Source organism: Prunus avium, chromosome 2 (assembly GCF_965620075.1).
Source record: "Prunus avium chromosome 2, drPruAviu1.hap1.1, whole genome shotgun sequence".
NCBI lineage: Eukaryota > Viridiplantae > Streptophyta > Magnoliopsida > Rosales > Rosaceae > Prunus > Prunus avium.
In genome coordinates, this window is record NC_142285.1 from 35039986 (window position 1) to 35067116 (window position 27131).

The 27131-nt window shown below is 36.3% G+C and overlaps 3 protein-coding genes across 5 annotated transcripts; all 3 read left to right on the forward strand.

Annotated features, from left to right (window-relative positions):
• Positions 1-2489: 2489 nt before the first annotated feature.
• ABIL1 (ABI-1-like 1) lies at positions 2490-5636 on the forward strand. Its single transcript, XM_021952395.2, has 9 exons — positions 2490-2772; positions 3506-3588; positions 3796-3946; positions 4034-4133; positions 4221-4313; positions 4444-4528; positions 4662-4714; positions 4830-4936; positions 5025-5636. The coding sequence occupies exons 1-9, from the start codon at positions 2680-2682 to the stop codon at positions 5181-5183; spliced, it is 924 nt and encodes a 307-aa protein (XP_021808087.1). The 5' UTR covers positions 2490-2679; the 3' UTR covers positions 5184-5636.
• A 314-nt stretch (positions 5637-5950) lies between these two features.
• Positions 5951-8859, forward strand: MGP4 (Nucleotide-diphospho-sugar transferase family protein). Of its 2 annotated transcripts, XM_021952379.2 has the most exons (4): positions 5952-6838; positions 7385-7546; positions 7802-8017; positions 8166-8859. In XM_021952379.2, exons 1-4 carry the CDS (start codon positions 6359-6361, stop codon positions 8373-8375), a joined length of 1068 nt encoding a protein of 355 aa, XP_021808071.1. In that variant the 5' UTR covers positions 5952-6358; the 3' UTR covers positions 8376-8859. The 2 variants fall into 2 exon arrangements, with proteins under 2 accessions (XP_088105206.1, XP_021808071.1); XM_088249080.1 differs by lacking the exon at positions 7385-7546 and having other exon boundaries at positions 5951-6838.
• Positions 8860-10201: 1342 nt separating this feature from the next.
• Positions 10202-18611, forward strand: LOC110751796 (glycosyl transferase family 1 protein). 2 transcript variants are annotated; one of them, XM_021952312.2, is made up of 14 exons: positions 10202-10994; positions 11199-11285; positions 11572-11675; positions 12190-12240; positions 13066-13237; positions 13572-13889; positions 14009-14212; positions 14969-15454; positions 15581-15790; positions 16049-16237; positions 17200-17363; positions 17497-17649; positions 17752-17830; positions 17916-18611. In XM_021952312.2, the coding sequence occupies exons 1-14, from the start codon at positions 10557-10559 to the stop codon at positions 18357-18359; spliced, it is 3099 nt and encodes a 1032-aa protein (XP_021808004.1). In that variant the 5' UTR covers positions 10202-10556; the 3' UTR covers positions 18360-18611. The 2 variants fall into 2 exon arrangements, with proteins under 2 accessions (XP_021808004.1, XP_021808005.1); XM_021952313.2 differs by having other exon boundaries at positions 10854-10994; positions 11209-11285.
• Positions 18612-27131: the final 8520 nt, after the last annotated feature.

The window sequence follows — 27131 nt, forward strand, 5'->3', positions numbered from 1 at the left end:
AGTTTTTGGAATCATGAGAGAAAAAAAAAACAGAAAACTCGTAGAGTTTTTGGACTTTATTGAACAAACTAAACCAAAATAATAATAATAATAAACTAAAACAACGTTGACAAAAGGAAAACCAACCGCCAATAATCTTCCTTCAGGGTATGACATAGAGAGCGCCACCTAATTACTCATGGGCCTCAACACACTAATAAGAAGTGGATCTACCATGACTAAGTCGCAACGCCTCAAAGAGCTGCATCGCATGATGGGGCACAACCAAAGGCAACACATATATGAGACAATATATTTCCCAAAAGAAAAGTAGATTGACGTAAGTCCACCAAAAGCTGAAGAACAACGAAGATAAGATGGGATATGGGGGAAAACCCCTATATCTGAAACGTTCTCTCTCTCTCTCTCTCTTAGCGGCTAGGGTTTTCTTGTTATGCTACATCTTATTTTGAAGACAACTTTACTTTTTATTTTGGGTTTTTCATAGATAGACTCATCCTAACATGACATATTATACATACCCTTTATATAGCATATTTGAAGAGAGAAACCAAAAACTAGCCACTTGTCATATTGTAATTAGTTCTTAGTGTGTTAAAATTTTATAAGAACCAATTAGAAAATGACAAGTGGCTAGTTTTGGGGTTTCCTCTCCAAATAGGCTTTATATAAATTTTTGTATAATATGTCATGCTAAAATGAGTTTATTTGTAAAAACCTATTTTATTTTTGGGAAATGTTCAAATGTCTAGTGACTCATTTTAATGTGTTTTAAAATTTTCCGACTCAAATTCATCAATTTTATTCTAATTTTATTCTTTGCGTGTCAAAAAAACTCACATATTATATAGGAGTGGGCATGCCTACCAAAAAAAGCCAAAAATGACTGAACCAAGCCAACCGATCATATTTAATCCAATATTACATTTTGTTTGAACTAAACTCGGTATATGGATAGACTGAATAGCTTAAAATAAAGAACATAACAAAAATGTTGGTAAAGATGACCCAATGGGATCTGACCTAATATTTGTTTATTTCTTTCAATACAAGTGATATTAGAATTTAGAGGAAGGAGAAACGAACCTATAATCTTAGATGCAGGGGTCAATATTCTTAACCACTTTAATTACAAATTCCTTGTATATTTCTTTATATCTTAACCATGAGTCCATGCTGAAATTCATATGCTATACAAACTTTTAGAAGAGACATGCATTCCATGTGTGGGCTCAAAGTCTTGGATGGGCTCTATATATAAGTTATAACATGTTCATATCACATGACAGTGGGTGTGAAAGTATGTGATACGAGAAAATTAGGTAAATTTTCAGAGGGTTGACCCCCAAAAATTTGCATGCTCTAATGTGAACCTGTGATAACTTGAAAGAATGTGGGCAGGAGCTTAAGAGAGACATCCCCATGAGCTGGATTACGGCTTTTTCTAACATGCAACCCCATGACTTTAATTTATTCTCAAAGTAATATTGGCTCTCTAGAAGAAGAGCCAGCTGCCTTTTACCATTTGTTTAGTTGAGGCTGGCCTTGTTTTGTTTCATAACGGAATATATTATGTAATGTTATTGTGTTAAGATTAGTCGTCCATAATTTTTTTTTTAAAAATACTGTTCATCGGGGTGCAATCATGCAAACCTTGCATGCATTGGTGTTTGCTGTTTGAGGGAACATTCAGAGCATCATTGAGCATAAATTTTGGAGGGAAAGTTCTCTTTAGTTTTGCCTGGGATCTCGATTATTTCGATCATTGCTACATGATGATGGCTGAGTGAGTGCAAACCATGATTGCTATCATGATGACATTTTATGTTGGCTAGATCCTCCATCAAGTGCCATCTTTTGCCAACGTTGGGAAATCCGCACAACATGAGATCATAAAGCAAAATTGCATTTGTATAAGAAAGAGAATCCCAAAACAAAAATAAAAGTTGTGTCTCATGAAAATAGGACTTCATTTCTTGTTCTTATTTTGATTTTGATTTTAAATATGAAAACATGTTATTTTACTATATTATTCTTATTTAATGAAAAGTTTCAATACGTAATCATTAATCAAGGAAAATTTTTGGTATTTTGAATGTTTTACCATTCTTTGTCTTTTGGGATATATATAGATAGATTACACTGTTCATGTGATCACACGAGCATGGGTGACATTTCTCTTATACCTAACTATTAATAAAGCATAATGAATTATTTAACACTTTTTTTATATTGTTTTTACTCAAAATTTACTACTAAAAATCAATGTATTGCTCAAATACCTTTTGATTTCGTTGATATTTTATTAGCCAAGAAAAAAAGAAAGAAAGAATAACTGGCTCATATCGAACAACCCACCTCTGAAAGCGACAAAATCCTTGCCGTTAATTAAATTTTCCGAACCACCATCCAACCATGATCCATCAACTGCCCCCCGTACATGTGCGCGGTCGCGCCTCGCAATAAATACTCTGTCATTTTCACTTGCATTTAACTCAAAAAAATTAAAAATTAAAAATTAAAAAACCCACCTCTCGGTGTTGCTTCCACCACACTCTCTCTCCCACTCTCACCAAAACCTAACCCCCCAAATCTAACCGCAGCTGTAATTACATATTTAATTGTATTGTCTTTGTACAAATTTGTGGTAATTGATCGTCGGAATTGGTCTGGTTAGAAATGGAGTTGGAGCAGTCCGGGCCGTTCAACCCGGCGATGACCTTCGACGAGGTCTCCATGGAGCGTAGCAAGAGCTTCGTCAAGGCCTTACAGGTTTTTATTCTCACACTTGTAGATCCGAAATCATTTCATATTTGGTTGATTGGTTTGTTTGTGGTGCGCGGTGCATTTATGGATTGCTTGCTTAATTGAATTTCGCTACTCAGTGTTTTTGTTCTTAGTTGAGCTCTGCTAGGAACCTTCAATTTGTGGGGCTATTGGTGTCCTGCTTAATGAGAGTTTGAGATCCAAAAACTTCTTACTCTGTCTGCGTAATTTAAACAGGTTTAGCTTGAATCTATTGATGTTTTTGTGTTACCTAGAATAATTATTGGCAATGAATGAATGTTTAGTTGTCAATGCACTGTGCTTGTTAAGACAGTTGAGGTTCTTTATGGTATCTACTGTTCTATTGGCAATTATTTTTATTTTATAATTTTATATATTGGTAATGATTGAAATCATATGCATTAACTTGTCATTAGGTTTTGGTATGTTAGAAATTGAATGAAGATTGCTGAATGACTGAAATCATAATGTTTCTTTCTTAAAATATATCGTGTATTTTCTTGAATTTTCTGAATTGCCACTACATAGCTGTATTGAGTTATTTGGTGCAATAGGTGTAGCTTGAAGCCTTTTTTTGTTCCTAGTGTCTCTCTTAATAACATCCATTGAATTGTTGTGGTTATGCTGTTTGAAGAGGAAAATGTTTCATTTTTATAAAGGTTGGATCCTCAATGCTATGTTTTTTTGGGTATATATCTTCATATGATTTTTATTTCAGGAACTCAAGAACTTAAGGCCTCAGCTTTATTCTGCTGCAGAATATTGTGAAAAGTCTTATCTTCATAGTGAGCAGAAGCAAATGTAAGGATCTCTGTTTTCACAAGATATGGTTCTATTTTTATGCATATAAAGAGATTTAATTTCATTGATCAAGTTGTGAGAAGAAACATGATGCTCTAACATGTCCCACGTATCTGGATGCTTTAACCATGGCTTGTCCGATTCAGTTATACCATGATGTTCTATGTTCCTTCCCTTGCTGAAATTGATTTTAAAATTATGTATTAGGGTACTGGATAACCTGAAAGATTATGCTGTGCGGGCCCTTGTTAACGCTGTCGATCACCTTGGCACTGTGGCTTACAAATTAACTGACCTTCTTGACCAGCAAACCTTAGATGTCTCAACCATGGATCTGAAAGTTACTTGCCTAAATCAGGTGAGTTTTCACATTTATCTAATGTTAGAATAGAAAGGGTATCAAATAGATAGAGCTTAGCTTAACAAACTTTATTTCTTAATCTAGAAACTTCTTACATGCAAAACATACATGGATAAAGAAGGGTCGAGGCAACAGCAGCTGTTGTCATTTATTCCGAGACACCACAAGCACTACGTTTTACCAAGTAAGACCAAATATTATCAACTTATTATTGGACTTGCCATTTTTGAGATGAGTTTTTTACATTTATTTCCTTGTCTGTCCGTGATAGATTCTGTCAATAAGAAGGTACATTTTAGTCCACATGTACAGACTGATACTAGACAGCATCCTTATCAAGCAAGAGCGCATGTTCAATCTTCAAGTATGTCACTTTCTGTTGGATGTTTGCTTTCTAAGTCCAGTTTTAGCCGGGCCAGCTTAACATTGGATTTTACATTTTCTTCTTGTGCACAAATAATGAGTCTGGTGTTTCCACAATGTGTAACATTTAGGTGCTGCTGCATCAAAAACTCTTTCCTGGCATTTAGCTTCAGAAACGAAGTCAACCTTGAAGGGGACTCCACAGGCTATGACTAGGTAATTCCTCATTGAAATAAGAAGCTTGCATTTGGTTTCAGTGGGACTAGTAATAATTTGTTTTCTCTTGATGTATCTCTTGCTCCTGATATTTCTAAGAAAGTGCAAATGTTGTTGCATTTCCCTTGTGCAGTGCTGGAGACACAAAAATTTCTGTAAACACTTCTGGAGTTTTCCATCTTTTAGGTATGTAGAATTGGAAAGTTATGCCATCAGATCACCTTGTCATGTTTCAATGAGCTGTAAATAGATAGTTTTACTAGAGAAAGGATACCTTATACTTCAGCTAATATGAATGTAGAAAATGAAGGGAGTAATCCTACAAAATCCTCGGCAACTCACCTTCAGCTACCAAGTGGAGTTCCTGCTTCTGGTGGGGCCATGCAAACATTGGGTGCTGGACACAGGGTACACTACGCTATCCTCCAAGTTCTCATCCCAGTATTAAAAGATAAGGAAAATTTGAAAGCTGATGTGAAGTTCTTTTTCCTTGCAGGAAGCGGTGGATGGTCAGAGACCAATGACGGCATTCAGGTCATTTGATAACCCAAACCGGCGTGAGATTGTGCGTGTCCCTGTTCGCAGCAAAAGTGTGCTATCAGCTTTCTTTGCCAAACAGAAAACCATGAAGCTGAAGACTGGGCCTTTCTCGTGAGACCTCATTAAAACAAGTTAAAGATGCCACTACCTGAACATCTCACGTCATGTGGGTCAATTTGCCTGTAAATACCTTCCTTTGCATTTTGATTTCGAGCTTTTCCCTTAGCCATTAGTTTTTCAATTGCTTGAAATCAAAATTCTTTTTCCCACTCGAAGCCTCTCACTTTGGCTGCTTAATAATGATCAAATTGTGTCGAAAGTCCTGTAATGAAATAGTCTGGGAATTTCTATTTGTAGAATGTTGCACCTGATGAATGATCATTGGTTACATTAGTTTCTAGTACATTACCGAATTTCCATGTTGATCGTCTTCATCCATCCGTTACCAGTTTTCGGCCACACCTATGTGTAAAAATGTGTTGCAGTATTGTTCACTTCTCTTATTCGAATTTTGTAAAGATGTGTAAATGATTATTGACAGTGTCACCTTGTGGTTGTGTTTCTTTTACTTACTCCCCAAAGCACTCGAAAACTATATGGCTGTAAATTTTATTTGCTTTTGGTGATGATGAAAATTTATCACCAAAATTCAAATGACATGTTCCTCGTTAATTTAAATACGTGTAATTAGATGCGAGAAAAAAAAAAGTGGAGTGTAAACTGGTTTAGTAGTTCTGCTGTTGCTTCGCATTTATCGACATGACGTATGAGCTTCTTCCTCCTCCCCTACCTGGCTAACTTGGTGACGTTAACATAAGACGACTTGTCGTTTGATGAAAAAACACCGACAGATCCAGAGTGTTAAAACTTGTGAATCCGAAACGACTTCAAAAAGCAAAATCCTTCCTCCAGTCTTAGCCTGTGAACCGTGATCTGCTAAGCCCAACACTGACTGAGAAACACTCTCAGCACCCTTGTTAATTTTTACCTCCTGACATCTTCAGTTTTTCATCAATAATCTCATATTACGAGTTACCTTCCTGTTCAAACTCACACCCAAAGATACTATTTTCGATTCTAAAGTGCATAATCCATTGAAAGTTTGCATCTTTATATATAAAACAGAGCTTCTGCATGAATGATCCCATTTTGATATTGTTTCCCTCTGAATTTCAACAATTTCCAAGAAACCCATCAGAGATTTTTAGCCATATGATAGATTGAACCATTTGATCTCAAACTTATACTGCTCTTCTTTGTTTCAATTTTGCTCCTTTAATCTCTGAAACAATGTCGTCGTTCTTGTACCAAAGACCAATTCACAACCCACTTTCAGATCCATACCCAATATCCCCGCGCTCTTCGTCAAATTCTCAAAAATCGTATTCGATCTTCAGCCCCACAGCGCTTCTAGTCCTTCTCTCACTCATGGTGGTCATGGGGGTCTTCTTTCCCTGGGTGGGCATGCGAGAGAGCCTATTCTCAGTCACCAAGCCCTCAATCTCAAAGTGGCGGGACTACACATTGGCTCAAGCTGTTTCATTCGTGGCCCAAAATGGGACTGTGATTGTTTGTGCTGTGAGCCAGCCTTACTTGCCTTTTTTGAACAATTGGTTGATAAGCATTACCAGGCAAAAGCACCAGGACAAGGTGCTTGTGATTGCTGAAGATTATGCTACGCTTTATAAGGTGAATGAGCGGTGGCCGGGCCACGCAGTGCTTGTCCCGCCTGCACTTGATTCTCAAACTGCCCATAAGTTTGGTTCTCAGGTATAATTGCTGATTCTAACTTCTGGGTTTGGCTTAATTTGTAGTTGTATTTTGAAGTTTGAGATTATTATGGTGTTGTTAAAGTTGGTTCATTGAATTACTTGACAAGTAGACTTTGTATTTTCCACTTGTAAAATGGTTGATTGATTTTAAGCACAACAGCAATCGTACTTGTGGAAGACCTCATACAAGTAACAATAATGCACTAATGCCATTTCCTGCATATAAGGTGTGAAACGCCAATGAATTCTTCCTGTCACAGCATTGGCACATGGAGGAAGGAATTTGATGTTCAAATTTCAATTATCTTCTTTTTGCTTCCCACACTTACCTAACAACTTCTGAAAAATAATTTTATTCTCAGGTTTTGCCTCCAGCATTTTGTTCCCCCCCTTCTATTTTTTATTTTTATTTTTAATTCCAGTGCTTCTCTTGGCGTTTATCTTTGTCTCCTGTAGACCCGTATATGATTATTGGAACTGTTAGACCTTATGAATTGTTGATTTTTGCCTTTCAAAAGTGATCTTGATTGGTTTCCTAGTGTAGGGATTCTTCAACTTTACTTCCCGAAGGCCACGCCACCTGTTGCATATTTTGGAGCTTGGATACAATGTTATGTACAATGATGTTGATATGGTCTGGTTGGCTGATCCTTTTCCCTATTTGGAAGGGAAACATGATGTGTACTTCACGGATGATATGACTGCAGTAAGTACACTTGTATTGGTTTTAGCTGTGGACATGTGTTAAATTTTAAACAGATGGTAAGCATGTGTTGTCTAAAATTTCATGTTCATCAGTCATCAGATATGTTCAGCAATCTTGATTGTTTGTGCATTCTTTGATGGATGTAATGTTTTAGGTATTGAGTGGATAGCTGGATATGTGGTGATATCTGTTACTGTAGAGATACTTGCACTTTTGTTATATTTTGTAAGTAATATCTTCTATTTTGGTGACCAGGTCAAACCTCTGAACCACTCTCATGATCTGCCGCCTCCAGGGAAGAAAGGGCGCACTTATATATGCAGCTGTATGATTTTTCTACGTCCAACCAGTGGAGCAAAATTAGTTATGAAGAAGTGGATTGAGGAAATGAAAGATCAACCGTGGTCCAGAGCAAAGAAGGCCAATGATCAGCCTGCTTTTAACTGGGCACTAGACAAACTTGCTAACAAGGTATGTTCACTTTAAAAGTTTTTCTTGATAGTCCCCAACAACTGGTACAATAATTTTAGGCCCCATATGTGTGACAAACAGTTTATTATTTCATATTTTCACAAATTCTTTAGATCCTTTGAGTGATTATGTTTATAATTTTCTGCAGGTGGATCTCTACCTACTGCCGCAGGCAGCATTCCCAACTGGAGGGTTATACTTCAAGAACAAGACGTGGGTGCAGGAAACTAAAGGGATGCATGTTATAATCCACAACAATTATATCTTGGGTTTTGAGAAGAAGATAAAGCGCTTCCATGATTATGGTCTCTGGTTGGTTGATGATCATGCCCTCGAGTCCCCTCTTGGGAGAATATGAGATTGAAAGATGTCATGGATATTTGTTAACATAGAAGCTCAGTTCTATCGAAGCCTGCAGGAAATGCTTCCTACCAATTCGTCTGGCCTTCCTGCATGATGGTTTTTGTAACAGACTGTGAAAGGGAATCTGGTGTTGTCGGCCAACTGTTGTTCTGTACTGATGGTTTGTTCAAAGCAATGAATATGGATCAAGAATGAGGCAGGATGTTTCATTCACTTGTTGATGTTTGGCAGGGGACTTCAGATAGCCTATACAACGAGGTCTACTGGTTATACAACATAAACTGATGCCTTATGCCCCTTTGCGCATATTTTTGACTAAGTTTTTTTTTGTTGAAATTCATTTTTTGTTCACAACCCTTTTCTGTGGTGTAACTTCCCATTAGTTTAATATTTTTCAAATATTCCAGATATTTATTACATTTTTTAAAGGGCTATATATAAAAGTATCGTGAATAAACATAAAGATGAGAATTTATTCATCTGGGATGTTATTATTGCTATGAATTTTTGGATACTGATATAAACTAAACACATTCGTACTGGTATAAATTCTCTAAGCCGCACAGCAGATAGCCAAAGAGAATAAGGAACAAAGAGGAAGCAGCAAAGAGAGGGACATCTTTTGATTCCTTTCCGAACGAAGGAAATTGAGGAGATGCGTTTTGTTTTGCTGATAGTCAAAGCTGAGTCAAATTAGTCAATTAAGCATTGAACTAGAGACGTGACAAAGGAGATGCACTCCTTCGGCACTTTATAAACACTTGAATAATTTATAGATTATAAGTTCATAACCCTAGCCATTAATGCACTCGTTTGGAGACTAAAAAAACTGAATATTATAGAATCTATTTCACGTGAAACAATAGGATTAGGATTCATAAATGTAGTTATGAAACTTCCTAAGAAATCAAAGTAGATCACTTGTATGTTCAGTCCACCTCCCATTCAATTGGTAAATCAATTTTAAAGAGAAACTAAACAAACTGTCCATCAAAATCTGCCAAAGTACAAAAAGCTTTAATCAAATAAATAAATGCGCAAAAGCTTTAAGCTACCCTTTAAGTATTAGGAAAGTAAGCTCTGATGATCTTAATTTCAGCCACTAGTATAAACTATTAGTTTATGAAACACAATTATTGAGAAAATCCAAGCCAAAAACAATAATTGAAATTGTGTGAAGTGGTAACGTAGGATGCTCAAAAAATAAACTAGATTTCCAAAGGGGAAAGTTCCCAATTGCCACTCTCATGGACGATGCATTCATGCAAGACAGCTTTTTACAGTCTGCTCTGTATTTTATGTGCTCATATAGCAGCTTATTTAAATATATAATGTTATTTGGATTTTTTAAATTTGAATTAAAAAATAATAATGGTAATTCAGAATAAGCATGACACGAGATATTTCTTATAATTATGATGTTCAGGTGTACATATATTATCAACTAAAACAGACGCAATTGAATACTTTCGGTCAATTCAACTGAAAACTTAATGATCCAGGTGAAGATATTTTCTCCGGAAAAGAAAATATACAATAACCTTTGGTGCAATTATGCAGGCCACACCAAAATGGTCCAATAATAAATTGGAACCATTATAAAGTGAAAAAGAAAAAGTTCTGAGGACATCTTTTTATTTATTTATATATAATAATTTTTTTTGTTGAGAAATTCTTAGGACATAGACTTAGGGGGTGAAGTATTTTGTAATTTTGGACATATGAAAAAAGGAACGTACAGACAGACAATTACCCTAATGAGTTTGGATTTTGGTTGGCCCGAGTTTATAGCTCACAGGCAAAGCAAGCAATCATCTTGTCGTGTCCTGTTATTATCCCTTTCTTAGATCACAAAAAATCCAATTGTTTCCTCTCAAAATATTTCGTTAAACCTTAAAAAATCGCTTTCAAAGTCCACGTCAATATCAAACACCAACTTCTCACCTTCACTGCTGCAGCCCAATCAATCTCTGACCTCTCTTTTACTAACTTCACAAACATCCTTTGCAAAACGCTATCTCAAAAACCCACACCCTTTAAGAAGTGTGTCTGTAAGACTGTAACTTTGCGGGTTTTTGATCTTTGATCTGATTCTTTTAGAAATAAGCTTTGATTTTGATGTGATCCTGTGAAGTTTGAAACTTTTTCATTGTAAATTGATGGGAAGCTAGCTAAAATGGGTTCTTTGGAAAGTGGGGTTCCATTGAAGAGAGACCCTCTTCTTCGGTCTTCATCAACTGGTAGAACTGAAAGGCACCCATTTTTACAGAGACCCAGATCGAAGTTTTCAAGGTTTCTGCTCCTCAAGAAGCTAGATTACCTCCAATGGATTTGCACTGTGGCTGTGTTTCTATTCTTTGTGGTTCTTTTCCAAATGTTCTTGCCTGGTTCGGTGGTTGAAAAGTCAGGGGTTTTAATGAAAAATGTGGAATTGAATTCTGAAGATTTGAGGTTTTTGAAGGAGTTGGGTTTGCTGGATTTTGGGGAGGACATAAGATTTGAGCCTTCAAAGCTTTTGGAGAAATTTCAGAAGGAAGCTAGAGAGGCTAGTTTGACTTCTGCTATGAATAGGACACGGCAGCATTTTGGGTACAGAAAACCTCAGCTTGCACTGGTGAGTTTTCAATTTTTGCCGAACTTTTTCCCTCGTTTATTGCTGTTCAGATATTGCGTTTTGGTTTGGCTACTTGCACTTGTAATGCATTACATATGAAGCTTTGTTGACTTATTGGTTTCTATATGACCGAGTGCTTACTCTGTATCTTCACTGATTTGTTTTTCTGTGTTGCCCTTCTGCTTTCGTTCTTTTACTTGGAAGGTTTTTGCAGATCTGTCGGTTGCTTCACAACAGTTACTGATGGTGACTGTTGCAGCTGCTTTGCAGGAGATTGGATATGCATTTTCGGTAAATTGACTTCCATACTTTTGAAAAATGTAACTTCAAATTTAGCGATAGCTTCATACAGTTATATGTTTTCATATGCTAATGGTTACAGTACTGCTATTATTCCTTCCTTTATTAGTTTGTCACCAGGGACATGCAGGTCTTATGGATTACAAGTAGTCTTTTTAGCTATAAGTATTTACATTCAATTCTGTGTTAAGGATAGATTTGCTGGCAGGATCTTTTTATGCATCATTGCACGAGATATATATGATGGTGTTTTGTGTCATGTGGTTTATAATTGCAGGTTTATTCACTTGAAGATGGTCCTGTGCATGATGTTTGGAGAAGTTTAGGAGTTCCAGTCACCATTATCCATGACCAGTCAGAGCTCAATATAGACTGGCTAAAGTATGCCTTTCGTGCTAATTTTGTTTTCAATGCAACAATATTGAATGTCCTCTTGTTTCTGCTCGCACAAATGTTTTGTTTGGTTGACCTCATTTGGAGAATCAATGAAATAATGCTACAATTGAGCTTCATTTCTTTTCATGAGCCCTTTTTCATCTTCTAAATATTATCAAGTTTAGTTGTTTGTATGCAGGATCCTTAATGCTATTTACTTTTGAAGTTTAGCTTTAGTATTTCATTTGCTGTATTGGGACCAAATCCACTCACACCATGATTCAAATGTTTCGAATGAATTACCAATTTGCCATGGTTATTTGAATTGTTGAGAGAAATGTAATATCACTTTAATTTCCTGGGAAATTATGCGACTGGTTGTGACAATGGATGTTATAGGGATTGGGGTTTTTATTTTCTTTCACTTGTTGCTCAATAAGTCAATATTAATTCGCATGGTTCAGTATTTTGGATCCATTAAATGGCGGTTGAATCTGAACTACATATATGTATTTTGCAGTTATGATGGCATACTTGTGAACTCTCTTGAAGCAAAGGGCATCTTTTCTTGGTACGATATATCATTTAGTTACATAAAAAATTATGATACTTCCTAATTATTGCTGTCACTTGAACTTGTTGCTTTACTTTCCTCTACTCTCTCTCTCTCTCTCTCTCCATATATATATATATGTCTGAATTTTGAAGATACGCTTTAGTGCAAGAACATAAGAGACGTATTTAGTGGCATGAGGATCTCCTCTAAACTGCACTAGTGAGGCCGCCATAGAAAGGTCTTTCTTAATAGCTATATACTCAAAAAAGGATCTCAAAATGCTCTAGGTTTAGGCCCATGGGTGTGAAACCTCCCAGGTTCAGGAAAATTATATTTGGCCTTTGTTAGGAGTGCAATTGCATGTTGAGATTGCAAGAGAAGGTTGTAGAGATACATTACTCCTTGATATCAGAAAAACTTTTGGAAAATGTGTACGATTGAGAGATTTCACAGGGCAAGAATATAATTTATAAAGAAGCTGTTAGATTTCTTCTCGTGATACTGTTGTGGTTTTCTATGAACATCCTGTGATCATCAACAATATTGTGCAAACTTCTGTATCTGTATATTTGCATTATGAAAACTCTTTATTCCTTTTGTCAGTGGATGGGATTGCCTAACTATGCAACAGCTGTTCATTTCTATCTTCTTCTTTTTTCTTTTATAGGTAAATTTCTGTTATGATTTGTTGAATTTTCTTAATATAAAAAAGCTGCAATACACTTTCTGTGGTCTGCAGTTTGCTTTTCATGTATATTTCTCAAATTTAGTTGATGCTTTGGTGTTTTTCCCATCAGCAACTTCTCTATCAGCCAAAGTGAATGATTTTACTTGTTACAGTTTTGTGCAGGAACCTTTCAAGTCTTTACCTATACTATGGACCATCCATGAACAAGCGCTTGCTACTCGATCAAGAAAATACTCTTCAAATAGGCAGATTGAACTCTTTAATGATTGGAAAAGACTCTTCAGCCGATCTACTGTTGTTGTCTTCCCAAATTATTTCCTGCCGGTAAGATTCAGACAAAGTTTGATTTTGTAGCACTTTGAACATGTTTATCATTCTATCAGGAGTTAAAAGGGTGATTTACGATGCTTATGCTAATCCATGGTTCATCTGGACATCTGAGTGGCCATTTTTGGCCCTTATTTAGAGCATTTGGGCTCAGTCCCCTGGGACACCTGAATGTTGAGTGGTGATCATCATCCAATAAAACCAACAATACCTATAGAAAAATCATATTTTTAATGGTGTTAGACAATTGTGTTTCTGACTTAGTAGTCATACTATCATTGGTGTTAAATTGTACTAACTAGAAGTTTGAATGGTTTCTTTACTTGCACAGATGGCTTACTCAGTATTTGATGCTGGAAACTTTTTTGTTATTCCGGGTTCTCCTGCTGAAGCCTGCAAGGCAGATTCCATTATGGTGTTAGACAAAAATCATCTGCTTGCTAAGATGGGTTATGGGTCTGAAGATGTTGTAATTACAATTGTGGGAAGCCAATTTTTGTACAGGGGCTTGTGGTTGGAGCATTCCATTGTTCTACGGGCTGTATTACCGCTTCTTGAGGACTTCCCGTTGGATAATAATTCCTATTCTCATCTCAAAATTATTGTTTTGAGTGGAGACTCAACAAGTAACTATAGTTCCGTTGTTGAGGTGTGTATCTGCAGACTGGTTCAATTTGTTTGGGGAAGATTTATGCATTTATTTATTTTTTTGATAGGAAGTTTGAGGATACATGATTTTATGGTTCTTATTGGTTGATCTATTCTTAGGCCATTGCTTACAACTTGAAGTACCCAAGTGGCATTGTGAAGCATGTAGCTGTTGATATGGCTGCAGACAGCGTCCTAAGCATATCTGATGTTGTGATATATGGATCCTTCCTTGAAGAGCAATCATTTCCAGACATTTTAATCAAGGCCATGTGCCTTGGGAAACCAATTGTTGCCCCAGATCTCTCCATGATCAGGAAATATGTATGGTTTTTTATGTTGCTTACTTGACCACACTCCTGTATGTCTGATAAAAGTCATAATCCTTGAGTTCTAAGTTTAAAGTTTTTATATCAACGAAAATTTTATGACTAAGCATTCATATCCTTGAGTTCTAAGTTTAACTGAAAGTCATAATAAGCAACAAGTGCTTGGGATGGTCAGCAACAATCCTTTTTCACTGTTGATCTTTGTGCTCCTCATAAATTCCTCTATATATCTTTTTCCACATAACTATTTCAACCTCCTCATGATTTTTTCTTATTTCTTGGACACATTGATACAATTGCTCATGCCAGTATTAAAACCTCAGAAAATTTTGTCCCCTATCTGGCATACAAAACTAAAAAAGGGGCTAAGTTCCTGTTATGTGAAAGGATTGGTACAATTTGATTTCTCCTTTGAGTGAGCATTCTCCCCATCAATGGACTTTCAGACCCTTAAGAAAAGGTCCTGTTAGAATAGATGCTAATTTTAATGTCAAAATTCACTTTGTCATACATCTTGGTGTTAAGTGGCTAAGATTATCTGGAAACTGTTGATTTTGGGTCATAGAATCTAATGGATTGAAATGTGGGGTATGAAATATGTTGCTATGTAACAATGATTGCTTTCTATGCATCTCAAACACTAAGATTGTGAATCTACATGAATTCCTTTTTGTTTAGTTTTGGATTGTTAAATTGTTGTCTATCTTTGCTTCATTGGAGGACTACTAACTGTATTTGCAATAACAATTAGGTTGATGATAGAGTCAACGGCTACCTTTTCCCTAAGGAAAATATCAAGGTTCTTTCACAAATCATATTGCAAGTTATTTCGAAAGGAAAGTTATCACCTCTAGCTCGCAACATTGCCTCAATAGGGAGAGGTACTGCAAAAGGCATGATGGTGTCGGAAACTATTGAAGGATATGCTTCGCTTCTTGAAAATGTTCTCATTCTCCCATCGGAAGTTGCACTCCCCAGGGCTGTTGCAGAAATCCCTCCAAAATTGAAAGAACAATGGCAATGGCACTTATTTGAAGCAGTATCAAATTTAACATATCTTGATAGAAATTTGAGAAGTCACACATTTTTAGATGACTTCGAGGAGCAGTATAATCGCACTCAACAGCAGACATTTAATGCTATCACTGCAACCAATTATTCATTTCTATACAGTATATGGGAGGAAGAAAAATACAGTCAGATGGCGAATTCCAAAAAAAAAAGAGAGGAAGAAATGGTAAGGACTATAGTGTGCAGTAATTTATTTGTTTCTAGATATGGATTCAACTAGTTCGCCGCCACTTTTATTTGCTGTTGGTGCTATGTCTATTTATATATACACACACTTTAAAATCTTGTGCAGTTAAAGGATAGAAGTGATCAATCCCATGGAACATGGGAGGAAGTGTATCGAAATGCCAAAAGAGTTGATCGCTCCAAGAATGATTTGCATGAAAGGGATGAAAGGGAGCTTGAGAGGACAGGCCAACCATTGTGTATATATGAACCTTACTTTGGTGAGGGGACCTGGCCTTTTTTACACCTAAAATCTCTTTATCGGGGAATTGGGTTGGTGAGTTCTGTAATATCTCATATATTGTATTCATTTTATAGACTTATTTGAACATTATATGATATAAATGCACATACGTGCAATACAATTGTTTTGCCCAAAACATTGATGTTAATAAAGTGTATGCTGTGCAAACTATGTTGTCATTTTCTTGTTAGCTGAGGCTTTAAATCTCCTATTTGTCTCGTCATTGTTGTCAATATAGTAGAGACGCCTTTGAATTTCTCTCTGACTATTGCATAAAATAAATTCTTGTAGTCCACTAAGGGTCGAAGACCTGGGACCGATGATGTTGATGCACCTTCTCGTCTTCCACTTCTTAATAACCCTTATTATCGAGATCTACTTGGTGAATATGGAGCCTTCTTTGCTATTGCAAACCGGATTGATCGTATCCATAAAAATGCTTGGATAGGGTTTCAGTCATGGAGAATAACAGCAAGGAAGGTATTGAATCTCTCTGTCTCTCTGTCTCTCTGTCTTCTCTGTCTCTGTCTCTCTGTCTCCCTGAAGTTTATTAATTTTGCCTTACATTTGTACACATGATTTCAACAAACTTTTGAGCGCCTACCAGTGCTCATTCTGCATCTTTGTTTTGTCCTCTTGGGTCTTGTTGGAAGTTGGGATAGTGGGCATTATCAGTTTTATATTCATGGCATGTTGGAAGGCAGCTTTTGGTCTATTTCAGCTGGCCTGGGAACCAGTAAAACTCTAGGTTTCATAGTGCCGTCAGCATGGATCAAGTAATCATACCTAATAGAACGTGATTCCATTTTAGTTTTTTATAAATTTTTTCTGGGAACAATTAATAACAAGAAGTATCAATATGATATTAGTCTTAGCCATGTAGCGAGATTCAAAACTTTTTTTCATTCTATTTTTTTAAGCAATAATAGTCTTGCAACATTTGTAGAGTACATTAATAACAAGAAGCATTGACTTGATGGCATAAACTATACTAGCCAGTGCACGAACAGATGATTGCATATGTATTAATACAATTAATAACAAGAGGCATCATGTGTATGTAATCAGTCACATGTGTATGATGGCTAGGAAGCCTAGGATACTTCATGTCATCATGTCAATGCCTAATGTTGTTACTTGCACTCTACAAATGATGTATGACTACTGTTGCTTTTAAAATAAAATACCAAAGAAAAAAGTGACAACAACGAAATTGTATAATAAACCTTCTCAAAGTTTGGATAAAAGAGAACTTTGTACCAAGTGGACTGAATGGTTGTGTCTGGTATCTCCACTTTTGGGGGTATTCTTAGAGCTCAGTCTCCAAATTCGAAACAGAGTGGAAAAATGTTTAAACAAAGCAATGAGTTATTTTCCTCTTTCTGCATTTTCGTTTATGTAGGATCCTTTATATCTAATATGGGGGATGGTGATTGGAACAGGCATCTTTATCTGGAATAGCTGAAAATGCATTGTTAGATGCTATTCAAACACGAAGGCATGGGGATGCACTGTACTTTTGGGTGCGTATGGATGATGAAGCACGGAATGATCTGAGACAAGATTTTTGGTCATTCTGTGATGGTATAAATGCTGGAAACTGCAAGTAAGACTGGTGATCCTTTAGTTGATTCTTCTTATAAATTTTGCTCATAACTCTGTCTCTGTCTCTGTCTCTGTCTCTCTCTTAATGTCTGTTGAAGAATATTTCACTAATCTCTCCACATGGTAAATTGAAGGTTTGCTTTTTCGGAGGCTTTTAAAAGGATGTATGGCTTAAAGTACAATATAGAATCTTTACCGCCCATGCCTGTGGATGGGGACACGTGGTCTGTCATGCATAGCTGGGCTTTGCCAACGAAGTCCTTCCTAGAGTTTGTAATGTTTTCCAGGTAGGAGATTTTGCACTTGTGGGCATCTTTACAGAGATGCTCTTACTGATCTACTTAGAAAGTTAATTCTTTAACTGTTAATATGAACTGTTCGGTGTGCAGAATGTTTGTGGATGCTTTGGATGCACAAATGTATGATGAACACCATTCAAGTGGACGCTGTTATCTGAGTTTGTCAAAAGTAATTTGCTTCTACTTTTATGAGTTTTCTTCTACTGATAAATATTGCTTTACTTGTACATACTGAGTGTATTTGCAAATTGTAGGACAAACATTGCTACTCACGGCTTCTTGAGTTACTTGTAAATGTTTGGGCATACCACAGCGCGAGGAGGATGGTATATGTGCACCCTGAGACTGGTGTGATGCAGGAACAACATAGGTTCAAGAGTCGGAGAGGTCATATGTGGATCAAATGGTTCTCATACTCCACCCTAAAGAGCATGGATGAGGACTTGGCAGAGGAATCAGATTCAGAGCACCCCAGGAGGCGGTGGTTGTGGCCGTCAACAGGTGAGGTCTTCTGGCAAGGTGTATACGAAAAAGAGAGAAATTTACGGCATAAGCAGAAAGAGAAGAGGAAGCAGAAAAGTAAGGAAAAAATAGAACGGATAAGGAAGCGGACTCACCAGAAAGCAATTGGCAAGTATGTAAAGCCCCCACCAGAAGACACAGATAATTCAAACGCAACAATGGTTACAAGGATTTAATAATCAAATTGATTTCACGGACTAATTAGGATGTTTTGGAAGTAGAAGTTCATTAATTTGATTATTCTTTTTTTTCTTACCCTCTAATTTTTAATTCTTGTGAGGAAGGTGCACATAGTTGTAATCTGTATGTGAGGTCTTTTTGTATGTAAAAAAAATGCACCCCTCTGGTCGTTAGTGTCAATGAGTGGCGGTAAATGTATAATAGTTTTACTTGCTTTTCCTTCTAATCCTATTTTCCCTTTCTCATTACATTCTTAACAGGAAAAGAAAATACAATATCGTGAAGTTGAACATTTGATTACTTATGACGCAATCTTCAATGCCTCTGAATGTAACCTCAAATCCCTTTTCTTTTTACCTTCCCTTGGTCTTTCAGAGGTAATTTGTATGCCCGTGATTTAATTGTTGATTATGGTCTCTAAATATGGATACTGCGTGCCTCCATATTCCTCTAAATATGGATACTCCCCATTCTTGCAAATTATGGTTGGACACATGTTAAAAATAATTCATCAAAACACAAAAAAGAACTTCTACACATAATTCTTCAAAACACAAAAAAGAACTTCTACACACTCTCATACTTGGCTGGAATGTAAGTTCCTACGCACGTCAATAACGTGTGTGCGTATTTAACTTATAATAATCAAATATTGGGAGCTTATCTAGTTAGGATTTTTTTGTTAAGGATAGGTTGAAGATTTCTAATAGTTTTTTTTTCAGTCATCCATTAGATGTATTAGTGAGTTACACATTTTCTATACATGCATCCATTGGATGAGATTAAAAATATTCTTAACATAAAATCCTTAATGGAGCATTACACTTTAATCTCTATATATCAAAAATAAAATGCTTTATGTTGAATTGAATCATTGCCACCATTTGATTTCCATACACTTTTAGGCCCCGTTTGATTCTTGGGAAAGGAGGCTTGGGGATGGAAAATCAATTGCTTTCCCATGATTGGTAAGTCCAAGCATGAGAAATGGTTGCCTGACATATGGGAAAGTATGGGGGAAAGTGAAGCCCTCCTCTCAACTTGGGTTTTGTTTTCCCTCATCATGGGAAAGTTAAGGAAAATGAGTCAACATCAATGCGCATTTTTCATGACCATTTTGTCCCCATTAACAATTTAGAATTACAATATATCATTAAATGCATTTCTTATTTTATTTTATTTAATATGGGTATAATTGGAAAATTATACAAACTTTGTTTTCCATTCCTACTAAAAAAACCATGGGAAATGAAACAAAGTGAAATCTCAAGATTACTTTCCCGACATTACCAACTGTGGGAAAGGAATCTTCCATTTCCCATCCCTTGAGAAATGGCATGGGAAATAATTTTTCCTCAAATCCGTTCTGTGAACCAAACCGGGCCTTATTACCTCGAAGCTGTTTCTATGGAGAGAAAGTAGAGCACATTTTCAAATGTGACTCAGAAAGTGGTGGAAAATTTATAACGTGACAAATTGACCATGGGTCAACAACAATGGGGGCGTAAGGTTTAGGCGACACTGATAGTTAAATGAGACAAGTGCCTCGTCAGATTGACATGTACAGGCCAGATTAATGAATAATTTAACTTTTTAAAAGTGTCCAACCCCACGCAAATAATGTAATGATCGATTCATAAAGTGATCCATAATAACAACAGCTAAAGCTCTAAGCCATGATGAATTCTCTTTAATGTCTCAAAATTCCATGGATCCTGAGTTGGCGGACATCGATGTATGTTTTGTTCCTCGAAATGACAAAAATACAATTTGCAAGTCTTACCGTGTTGTGGCCGCATGAGACATTAATTAACATAATAATACTAAATAATAACATGTTGGAAAATCTAAATTAACGTAATCATATGAACATGATATATAGGTTTTTCTGGTTTGGTTCGGTTTTCTTCTTCTTTCCTGTTGGCAATGTAAATGGCTTGTATTATTTTGGCATCAAATATGTCTGGTCTGTTTATTCGTTTATCTCAACCAAATTGATTGTGACTTTCTTGTCAATGAAAAGTATAATTAAGAAGTGTGATCGCTGTTGGTCCATCTTTTCCTGTAACTATTCAAAATTTTAGAACTTTTTGTATGCACGTTTGGAAAGCTTTAAGAAATGAATGATTGATCGTATACATGATCGGAATCATTCATTTTAGAACTTTTTGTATGCACGTCGGATCATTAAGATGCTTAACCGAATATATAATATTCACATTTCAAAAATCTCCTTTATTAGAAAATTAGATACACATCTCCGCCACAATCTATGTACCAGATTGTACGTGAATCTAGCGTTAATAACTTAAGGGTAATGCTAGGCTTACCACATTTTTCATACCACATTCATACCACCTCTCTAATAGAGGTGGGCCCTATTGTATTGGTGGGCTCCACCTCTATTAGAGAGGTGGTATGAATGTGGTATGAAAAATATGGTAAGCCTAGCATTTTCCATAACTTAATTCATGTAGCGAGGCTCTTTCCCCAAACCACAAGCATTTTTATAAGCCTATTTGGGTTATGTCTTGGTTTTTTCCCAAAAGTATGAAATTTAAAAACTTCGAATTTGGTCCGTCACAGTCGACATCAACCTGCAGTACAATATCTTTTGTTGATTGAATAGTGGGCTGCCATGTGCTGTGGGCCAGTGAAGATTTGAGGTAAATAAAAATAAGGGATATGATTTCCCCACTCCCATTTTCTCCACTTCCACTCCCTTTTGCTTTTTAATACTTTTTAATCAATTTTGTTCCTTCTCTTTCCTATTCTACCTTACCCTACATTAATTTCTTTTTACTTCACTTTTATATTAGTTCTTTTTCTTTATACTTAATTTTCCAACTTGCACTCTATTTTTAGTTTTTTTTTCTTCCTTTAATCGAGTAAGAGATTAAGTTGTTTTTTTCCCTTTAATACTGAAAATGGAGTGTAAGTGCCCGTTTGGCATTGCTTATTTTGGGTGATAAGTGATTTTTAAAAAATTTTGGGAAACCTAGCCTGTTTGGTAAACTATGAGAAAATCACTTATTGTTAAAAATTGCTGTGAGAGAAAGTTATAAGTGAAAGCAGCTAATGAGGTGCTTTCATTTTCTGATTATGCAAGAATTAGTTTCGAAGATATACGCTGGGTTTAATGATTATGCAGGAATCATTTTTTTGATTACGCGAGAATCAATACCAACAATACTTTTAGCAAAAAGTTTACCAAACATCAAACTGCTTTCTCTCACAGCTGATTTCTCTCACAGCAAATCTGACAGCGATTATTTTCACAGCACAACAATGCCAAACTGACCATAAGTTAGAAAATTAAGTATAAAGAAAAATAAATAATATAAAAGTGAAGTAAAAAATAAATTAATGTAGATTAAGGATAGAATAGGAAAGAGAAAGAACAAAATTGTTTAAAAATTATTAAAAAGAAAAAGGGAGTGTAAGTGGAGAAAATGGGAGTGGGGAAATCAGCTCCCAAAAATAATAAGAAACGCTAAAAAATTCCTCATTCACCAGGTGTGGATCTATAAATATTAGAGACCTAGACATTGGCTTCTATGACAGCTAGTTTTATTACACCATGGCCGATCTTCACGATCAATGGCGCCAATCCATAATAATCTTACATGAACACAATACCTTTAAAGTCACGTTTAATATTCTCCTAATCAATCATGCCAAACAAGTTGCTTCCACTTCCACTCATGCCATTCTTGCTTTTATCTTTCCCATTCTCCTCACCTTTGTTCAAATCAAATTCCCAGGATCAGTAATGTCAGCTTCTCCATTTGAAACAAATCAAACCCTAACCCTAGTTTCCATAGTCAGCTTAAGTGCTTATTGCTTGGCTCTTGGGGCTAGGCTAAGATTCCCTACTTACGCTCCTACCTACTCTCGCTTCGCCATGAGGTGTTTTGGTCTGCTCTCAGTCTCCTCACTGCTCTCAGTTTTGCTTCCAGGCTCTTGGCACCCTGTCCCGTTCTTGATTTTCATCTTGTATTTCATGGGCGAGTACGCATGTTGTTTTGGTTTGCTGCGAATGCTATGTCAGGTGGCTTATCAACGAGTGGAGAATGGATTTCTTTGTGTCTTTGGGGCGCGTCAACGTCGGTCGACGCCCACGCTGTTGCCGTTAACATTCAGGGATTTGCGTCGCGTTCAAAACTAGCTTCGTTAGTTCATGGATATTATTTTTTATATGAAAGTCAGAAGGTAACCTTTTATAATTTAAAAAAAAGAGAGTCAAGGTAACCTTCCACACATCACAGTGCCTTGGTTGTTTCATAATCAATTTGGCTGTTTGTTCATGGCTAAATGTATGTTTAACTTGTTTAGTTTTTGTTTCCCTAGCTAGTGCTCCATCGTGTCTGGTGAAACTGATCCAGTTTTGGAATGAGACTGGAGTATTAAAATCGATTGAAACCCTGGATAATTAAATAGTGCTAGCATTGCTCAACACATAAATTAACTTAAGAGAAGAGACTTTTGCTTTCATTAACTTTTTACTCAATAATTATCGTTTATGAGATATGAGTGTCACTTAGGACCAAATAATCATTGATGATCAGTCAAACTCGAGTGAAAGGGGCGGACACATTTATTTCTTTTCTAGTACTCCCACCGATCACATTAGGAATGGCTAGTTCATTCATGGGTATGCTTTTGTGTTATTTTAAATTTATTTCTACATTTATCTTATATATAATTAACATGAATATAGCCTATAAACTAACAAGCATCAACACATCCTTTTTCACAAAATCCTCAGAATGGAGTAAGACAAATGAGTGCTCTATATAGAGATTCTTACAGAATATGTTTAAAAGTCCGACCACTATTTGAATAAAGTTACATGATGAGAAAACAAATGGTTTAGAGTTTATAAATAAACTAACCAGAATACCCCCATGATCAAGAAACCTTTGAGATTATAATTATGGGTAGTTTTATCCTAACAAACAAGTTTTTAACCTCTAAACTCTCGCATGTATTCCTAATTATACCTTTATTCACCTTCAATTCCGTCATGATAAAAGTTCATTGTCTATCAAATAAGGAAAAATCAAGTTAAGCTCATTGATGCTCTTCTTTAATTAACATCAGGGGCAGGGCAGCAGAAAAACTTTAATATTTGCGTATGATACAGAAATTCAAGTAGGCCTCTAAAGATGATCCAATTCTTTTGGGCAGCAACAGTTGTATGTCTCTACTTTTGCCATCTTCATCCAATTACGCTTTGTTACGTGGAATTCTTATAATGTACGATAAAAAGTTATTTATTAGAGATAGCAAAAACAGTGGTATTTCGGTGGCATAAAAATTTTCTTCAATACCTGACCTAATATCTATGTGGAGTATGTGGAGTACTGGTGGCCCAAGTTTCTGAATATGGTGGAAATTTTCAAATTAATTAAGTGAGGAAGTGGAGGAAGTATATATCGAATGCGACAAATTGACAATGACCATAGATAACTTATCGACACCAATTCATTCGTGGGGCCTGATATTGATGCATGTTTCTTTTGCTCAACGGTTGAGAAGTGTCTAAAGTCAATTATAAATTTTTTTTAGAAGTTAAGATCCTGTTTGGTATCCTATTTGAATTCAATTTTATAAACTCAAAAACAGATTTGCCCCAAAAACCTGTTTAGTAAGGTCATTTTTAAAAAGCTCAAATCCAAAAAAAATTCAAAAACACCCCTATTATTAAAGGGAGCTAATTTTTCCACTCCTCTTTTCTCCACTTACACTCCCTTTTACTTTTTATTACTTTTTAATTAATTTTATTATGTTTTGTTCTTTCTCTTTCCTATTTTATCCTTACTCTACATTAATTTCTTTTTACTTTATTTTAATATTATTTCCTTTTCTTTTCTAAATAAATAATAATTTTTCAAAACAAGAAAATTTTCACACTCCGTTGTTCCACTCCACCCCTCCTCCCAATTCGACATCGACAGATCGAAAACCTAATCAACGCCAGCGTCCAATCTTGCCTTCTAGGTTCAGGTCCCCTGACATCGACAATTCCTTCTTGTTATTCTCCATGGTTGTTTGTGTTTTTTTGGAATGTAATTGAAGAAGAAGAACAGGAAGAGGTTTTTGGGTTTGTTTGGTTTCGTCTTTTTTTGTTTTGTTTTGATTAACATAGAAGGAAAAGATTCATTTCTTATTTAGTTTTTGTTTGATTTCTGGCTTGATAATTCTGTTCAACAGAGTCCCACCCCCTCTCTCTTAGAATCTAAAAAGTTTTCCAAAAGCCCAGATATATGTTTGCTTCATATGGAGTTGGAACTCGAAATTCATGGCGGACTCGCACTGAGATATTTTGAAGTTGGTCTTGTGTTGCAGGTGGGGTCTGGTTTTATGCTTTGGAGGGTGTGTGAAAATCTACCCTCATATAAAAGTGAAAGAACAAAAAAATGTAGAATAAGGGTAGAATAGGAAAAACAAAGAAAAAAAAAACTAAAAATAATTAAAAAGTAATAAAAATCAAAAGGGAGTGTAAGTGGAGAAAAGGGGAGTGGGAAAATCAGCTCCCTTATTAAAAACAAAAAAAGTGAGGTTTTAAAGTTTTTTTTTCTCTCTCTCTCTCTCTCTCTCTCTCTTTCTCTCTCTCTCCTCCCTATGTCGTCTCTCTCTTTTTTGCGGCACCACCAAAATTAATAGGGTTTATGCCTCACATCTTTATCCTTTTCTTTTGTTAATTTCAATTTGCGGATTAGGGTTTCTGATTTTATGATTTTAATTTCAATTTTTTTTAGATCTTAAAAATAGTTTGGAATTCAATACCAAACGGGTTTTTAGATCTTAAAATCACTATTTGAAAACTCATATTTTTAAAAAGAATCATAGTTTTTTAGTTTACTTTTTTTAGTAAGATACCAAACAGGACCTAAGTTTTCGTACTTTACTGTCTCCCCAAATCTCTTTAACCATCTTGTTCTTCTATTTACATCTGATTAGTGGGTTTTTCCTGGGCTCCAGTGCCATTGTTGTGGGTCAAAACTTGCATGGGAGTTTGTTTGCTTCGTTTGAACGGATGAAATTGATGACTAGGAGATTTTGGGTTTGGTTCTTCTTTTGAGATATTTAGTCATATGCCCATTCTTAGCACTAATACTATAAATAAACCCTACACCATTTAATTTCTATAAACAAACTCAAAAAACACCCCAAGATTGACAGCTGGCGTTATTGAATTTAATTTTGATTATTAAATTACTTTGATGACCTATTGAGGCCCAGTTTGGGATTGCTGTCACTTTTAAAAAAATTGCTTCTGATGTGCTTTGAAAATAATTAGCTGTAAAGTAAAGCAGCTCCATGTTTGGTAAACAATATTTTTAAAGTGCTGTTAGTACAAAAAGCAATGTAAAAAACGTTTGGTAAATTTTAATATAAAATTGTTGTAACTGTGAATAATGACTAAAATAGACATGATGTTAAAAGTGTTATGTACTAATCATGTGGTGGTAGTTGTAGTGATGGAGTGGAGGTGGCGGTGGTGATGAAGGTGGAGTTGGTGGTGGTGGGGATGGCGGTTGTGGAGGTGGTGGTGGTGGTGTTGGTTGTGGAGGTGGTGGTGGATTTGGAGGTTTTGGAGGAGGTGGTGGTTGTGGTGGTGGTGGTGGTATTGGTGGTGGTGGTGGAGGAGGTGGTGGAGGTGGTGGATGAGTTGGTGGTGGCGGAGGATGAGGAGGAGGAAAGTGTGGTGGTGGTGGTTGTTGTGGAGGTGGAGGTGGAGGTCGGGGTGAAGGAGGAGGTGGTGGTGGTGGCGGTGGCGGTGGTTGTGGAGGTAGTGAATGTGGTGGTGCAAGTGGTGGAGTTGGATGTGGATGATGAAGTGGAGGTGGTGTCATTTTTAAAAATGAATGATGGTATTTTGGGAATTAAAAAAATTCATTAAATGTTCATCTCTGCTTCTTTTGAAAGCAGCTTGAAAAGCAACTTAGAGCCTGTTTTTAAAAGTTGCTGTCAAAAGGCCATTGCTTTTAAAATAATCGGGATATTTTCTTTTTACCAAACACCTTAAACTGCTTAACTTTAAAGTGAAGCAGGTTTTTGGCGAAAAAAAGCAATCCCAAAGCGGGCCTGAGTGTTTTGGGTTTTTTTTATAAGGTTTTGGTACGCGATCTGGTACGCGATCACTATCAAAATTTTGCTTAAATTATCCAACCAATAATCCTCAGCTTCTGATCACCTTGTGTATTTGTGATATGTATTTGTGCCTATCACTTTTTGTTGCGATTGAAGGGAAGTTTTTCTACTTCTCTATGTAGGGCACTTCCTAGGAGTTAATTGGCTCCAGTATTAATTAGAGTTAACATGCTTACTAATAGTTTGATTAATGAAGTGAGTAAAAATCTGTCTGGCCTAGGTCTCTTCTCTAGCGCCTCTCTCTCTCTCAACTAACCCTAGGAAAACCCAGCCGCCGCTTTTACAACAAGGGGGAGGAGGAGGTCACTACCCCTCCTCCCCGTTCCTCTCCTCTCAACCCTCTCCTCGCTCCCCCTCTCTCCTCTCTCTTCCCTCTACCATTCTCAACATACTCAGCCATTCTCACCATCTCCTCCCTCTGTGCTTGTCTTGGTGATTTCTTCCACTCTTGTGGGTGGATCTGCGACTGATGTCTTATTTTAATTATGTGTCCCCAATTCTCCATCAACCTCTCTCTAAATCCAAGTTTGTCCCATCATCTTCCATTTACCCCTCAAATTCCTTTTCCTCCTCTCTGATCTGGTCTCTCTTGCGGGATGTAGCAACTA

What these genes read in the sequence shown, in the direction of transcription:
- MGP4 (XM_021952379.2), top strand. Translation starts at nt 6,359, where the DNA reads ATGTCGTCGTTCTTGTACCAAAGACCAATTCACAACCCACTTTCAGAT. An exon ending in TCACGGATGATATGACTGCA is followed by an intron (nt 7,547 to 7,801) that starts GTAAGTACACTT and finishes TTTGGTGACCAG; the next exon opens with GTCAAACCTCTGAACCACTC. An exon ending in TAGACAAACTTGCTAACAAG is followed by an intron (nt 8,018 to 8,165) that starts GTATGTTCACTT and finishes AATTTTCTGCAG; the next exon opens with GTGGATCTCTACCTACTGCC.
- ABIL1 (XM_021952395.2), top strand. Translation starts at nt 2,680, where the DNA reads ATGGAGTTGGAGCAGTCCGGGCCGTTCAACCCGGCGATGACCTTCGAC. An exon ending in AAGTTACTTGCCTAAATCAG is followed by an intron (nt 3,947 to 4,033) that starts GTGAGTTTTCAC and finishes TTCTTAATCTAG; the next exon opens with AAACTTCTTACATGCAAAAC. An exon ending in CAAGCACTACGTTTTACCAA is followed by an intron (nt 4,134 to 4,220) that starts GTAAGACCAAAT and finishes TGTCCGTGATAG; the next exon opens with ATTCTGTCAATAAGAAGGTA.
- LOC110751796 (XM_021952312.2), top strand. Translation starts at nt 10,557, where the DNA reads ATGGGTTCTTTGGAAAGTGGGGTTCCATTGAAGAGAGACCCTCTTCTT. An exon ending in AAAAAAGAGAGGAAGAAATG is followed by an intron (nt 15,455 to 15,580) that starts GTAAGGACTATA and finishes AATCTTGTGCAG; the next exon opens with TTAAAGGATAGAAGTGATCA. An exon ending in GAGTTTGTAATGTTTTCCAG is followed by an intron (nt 17,650 to 17,751) that starts GTAGGAGATTTT and finishes TTCGGTGTGCAG; the next exon opens with AATGTTTGTGGATGCTTTGG.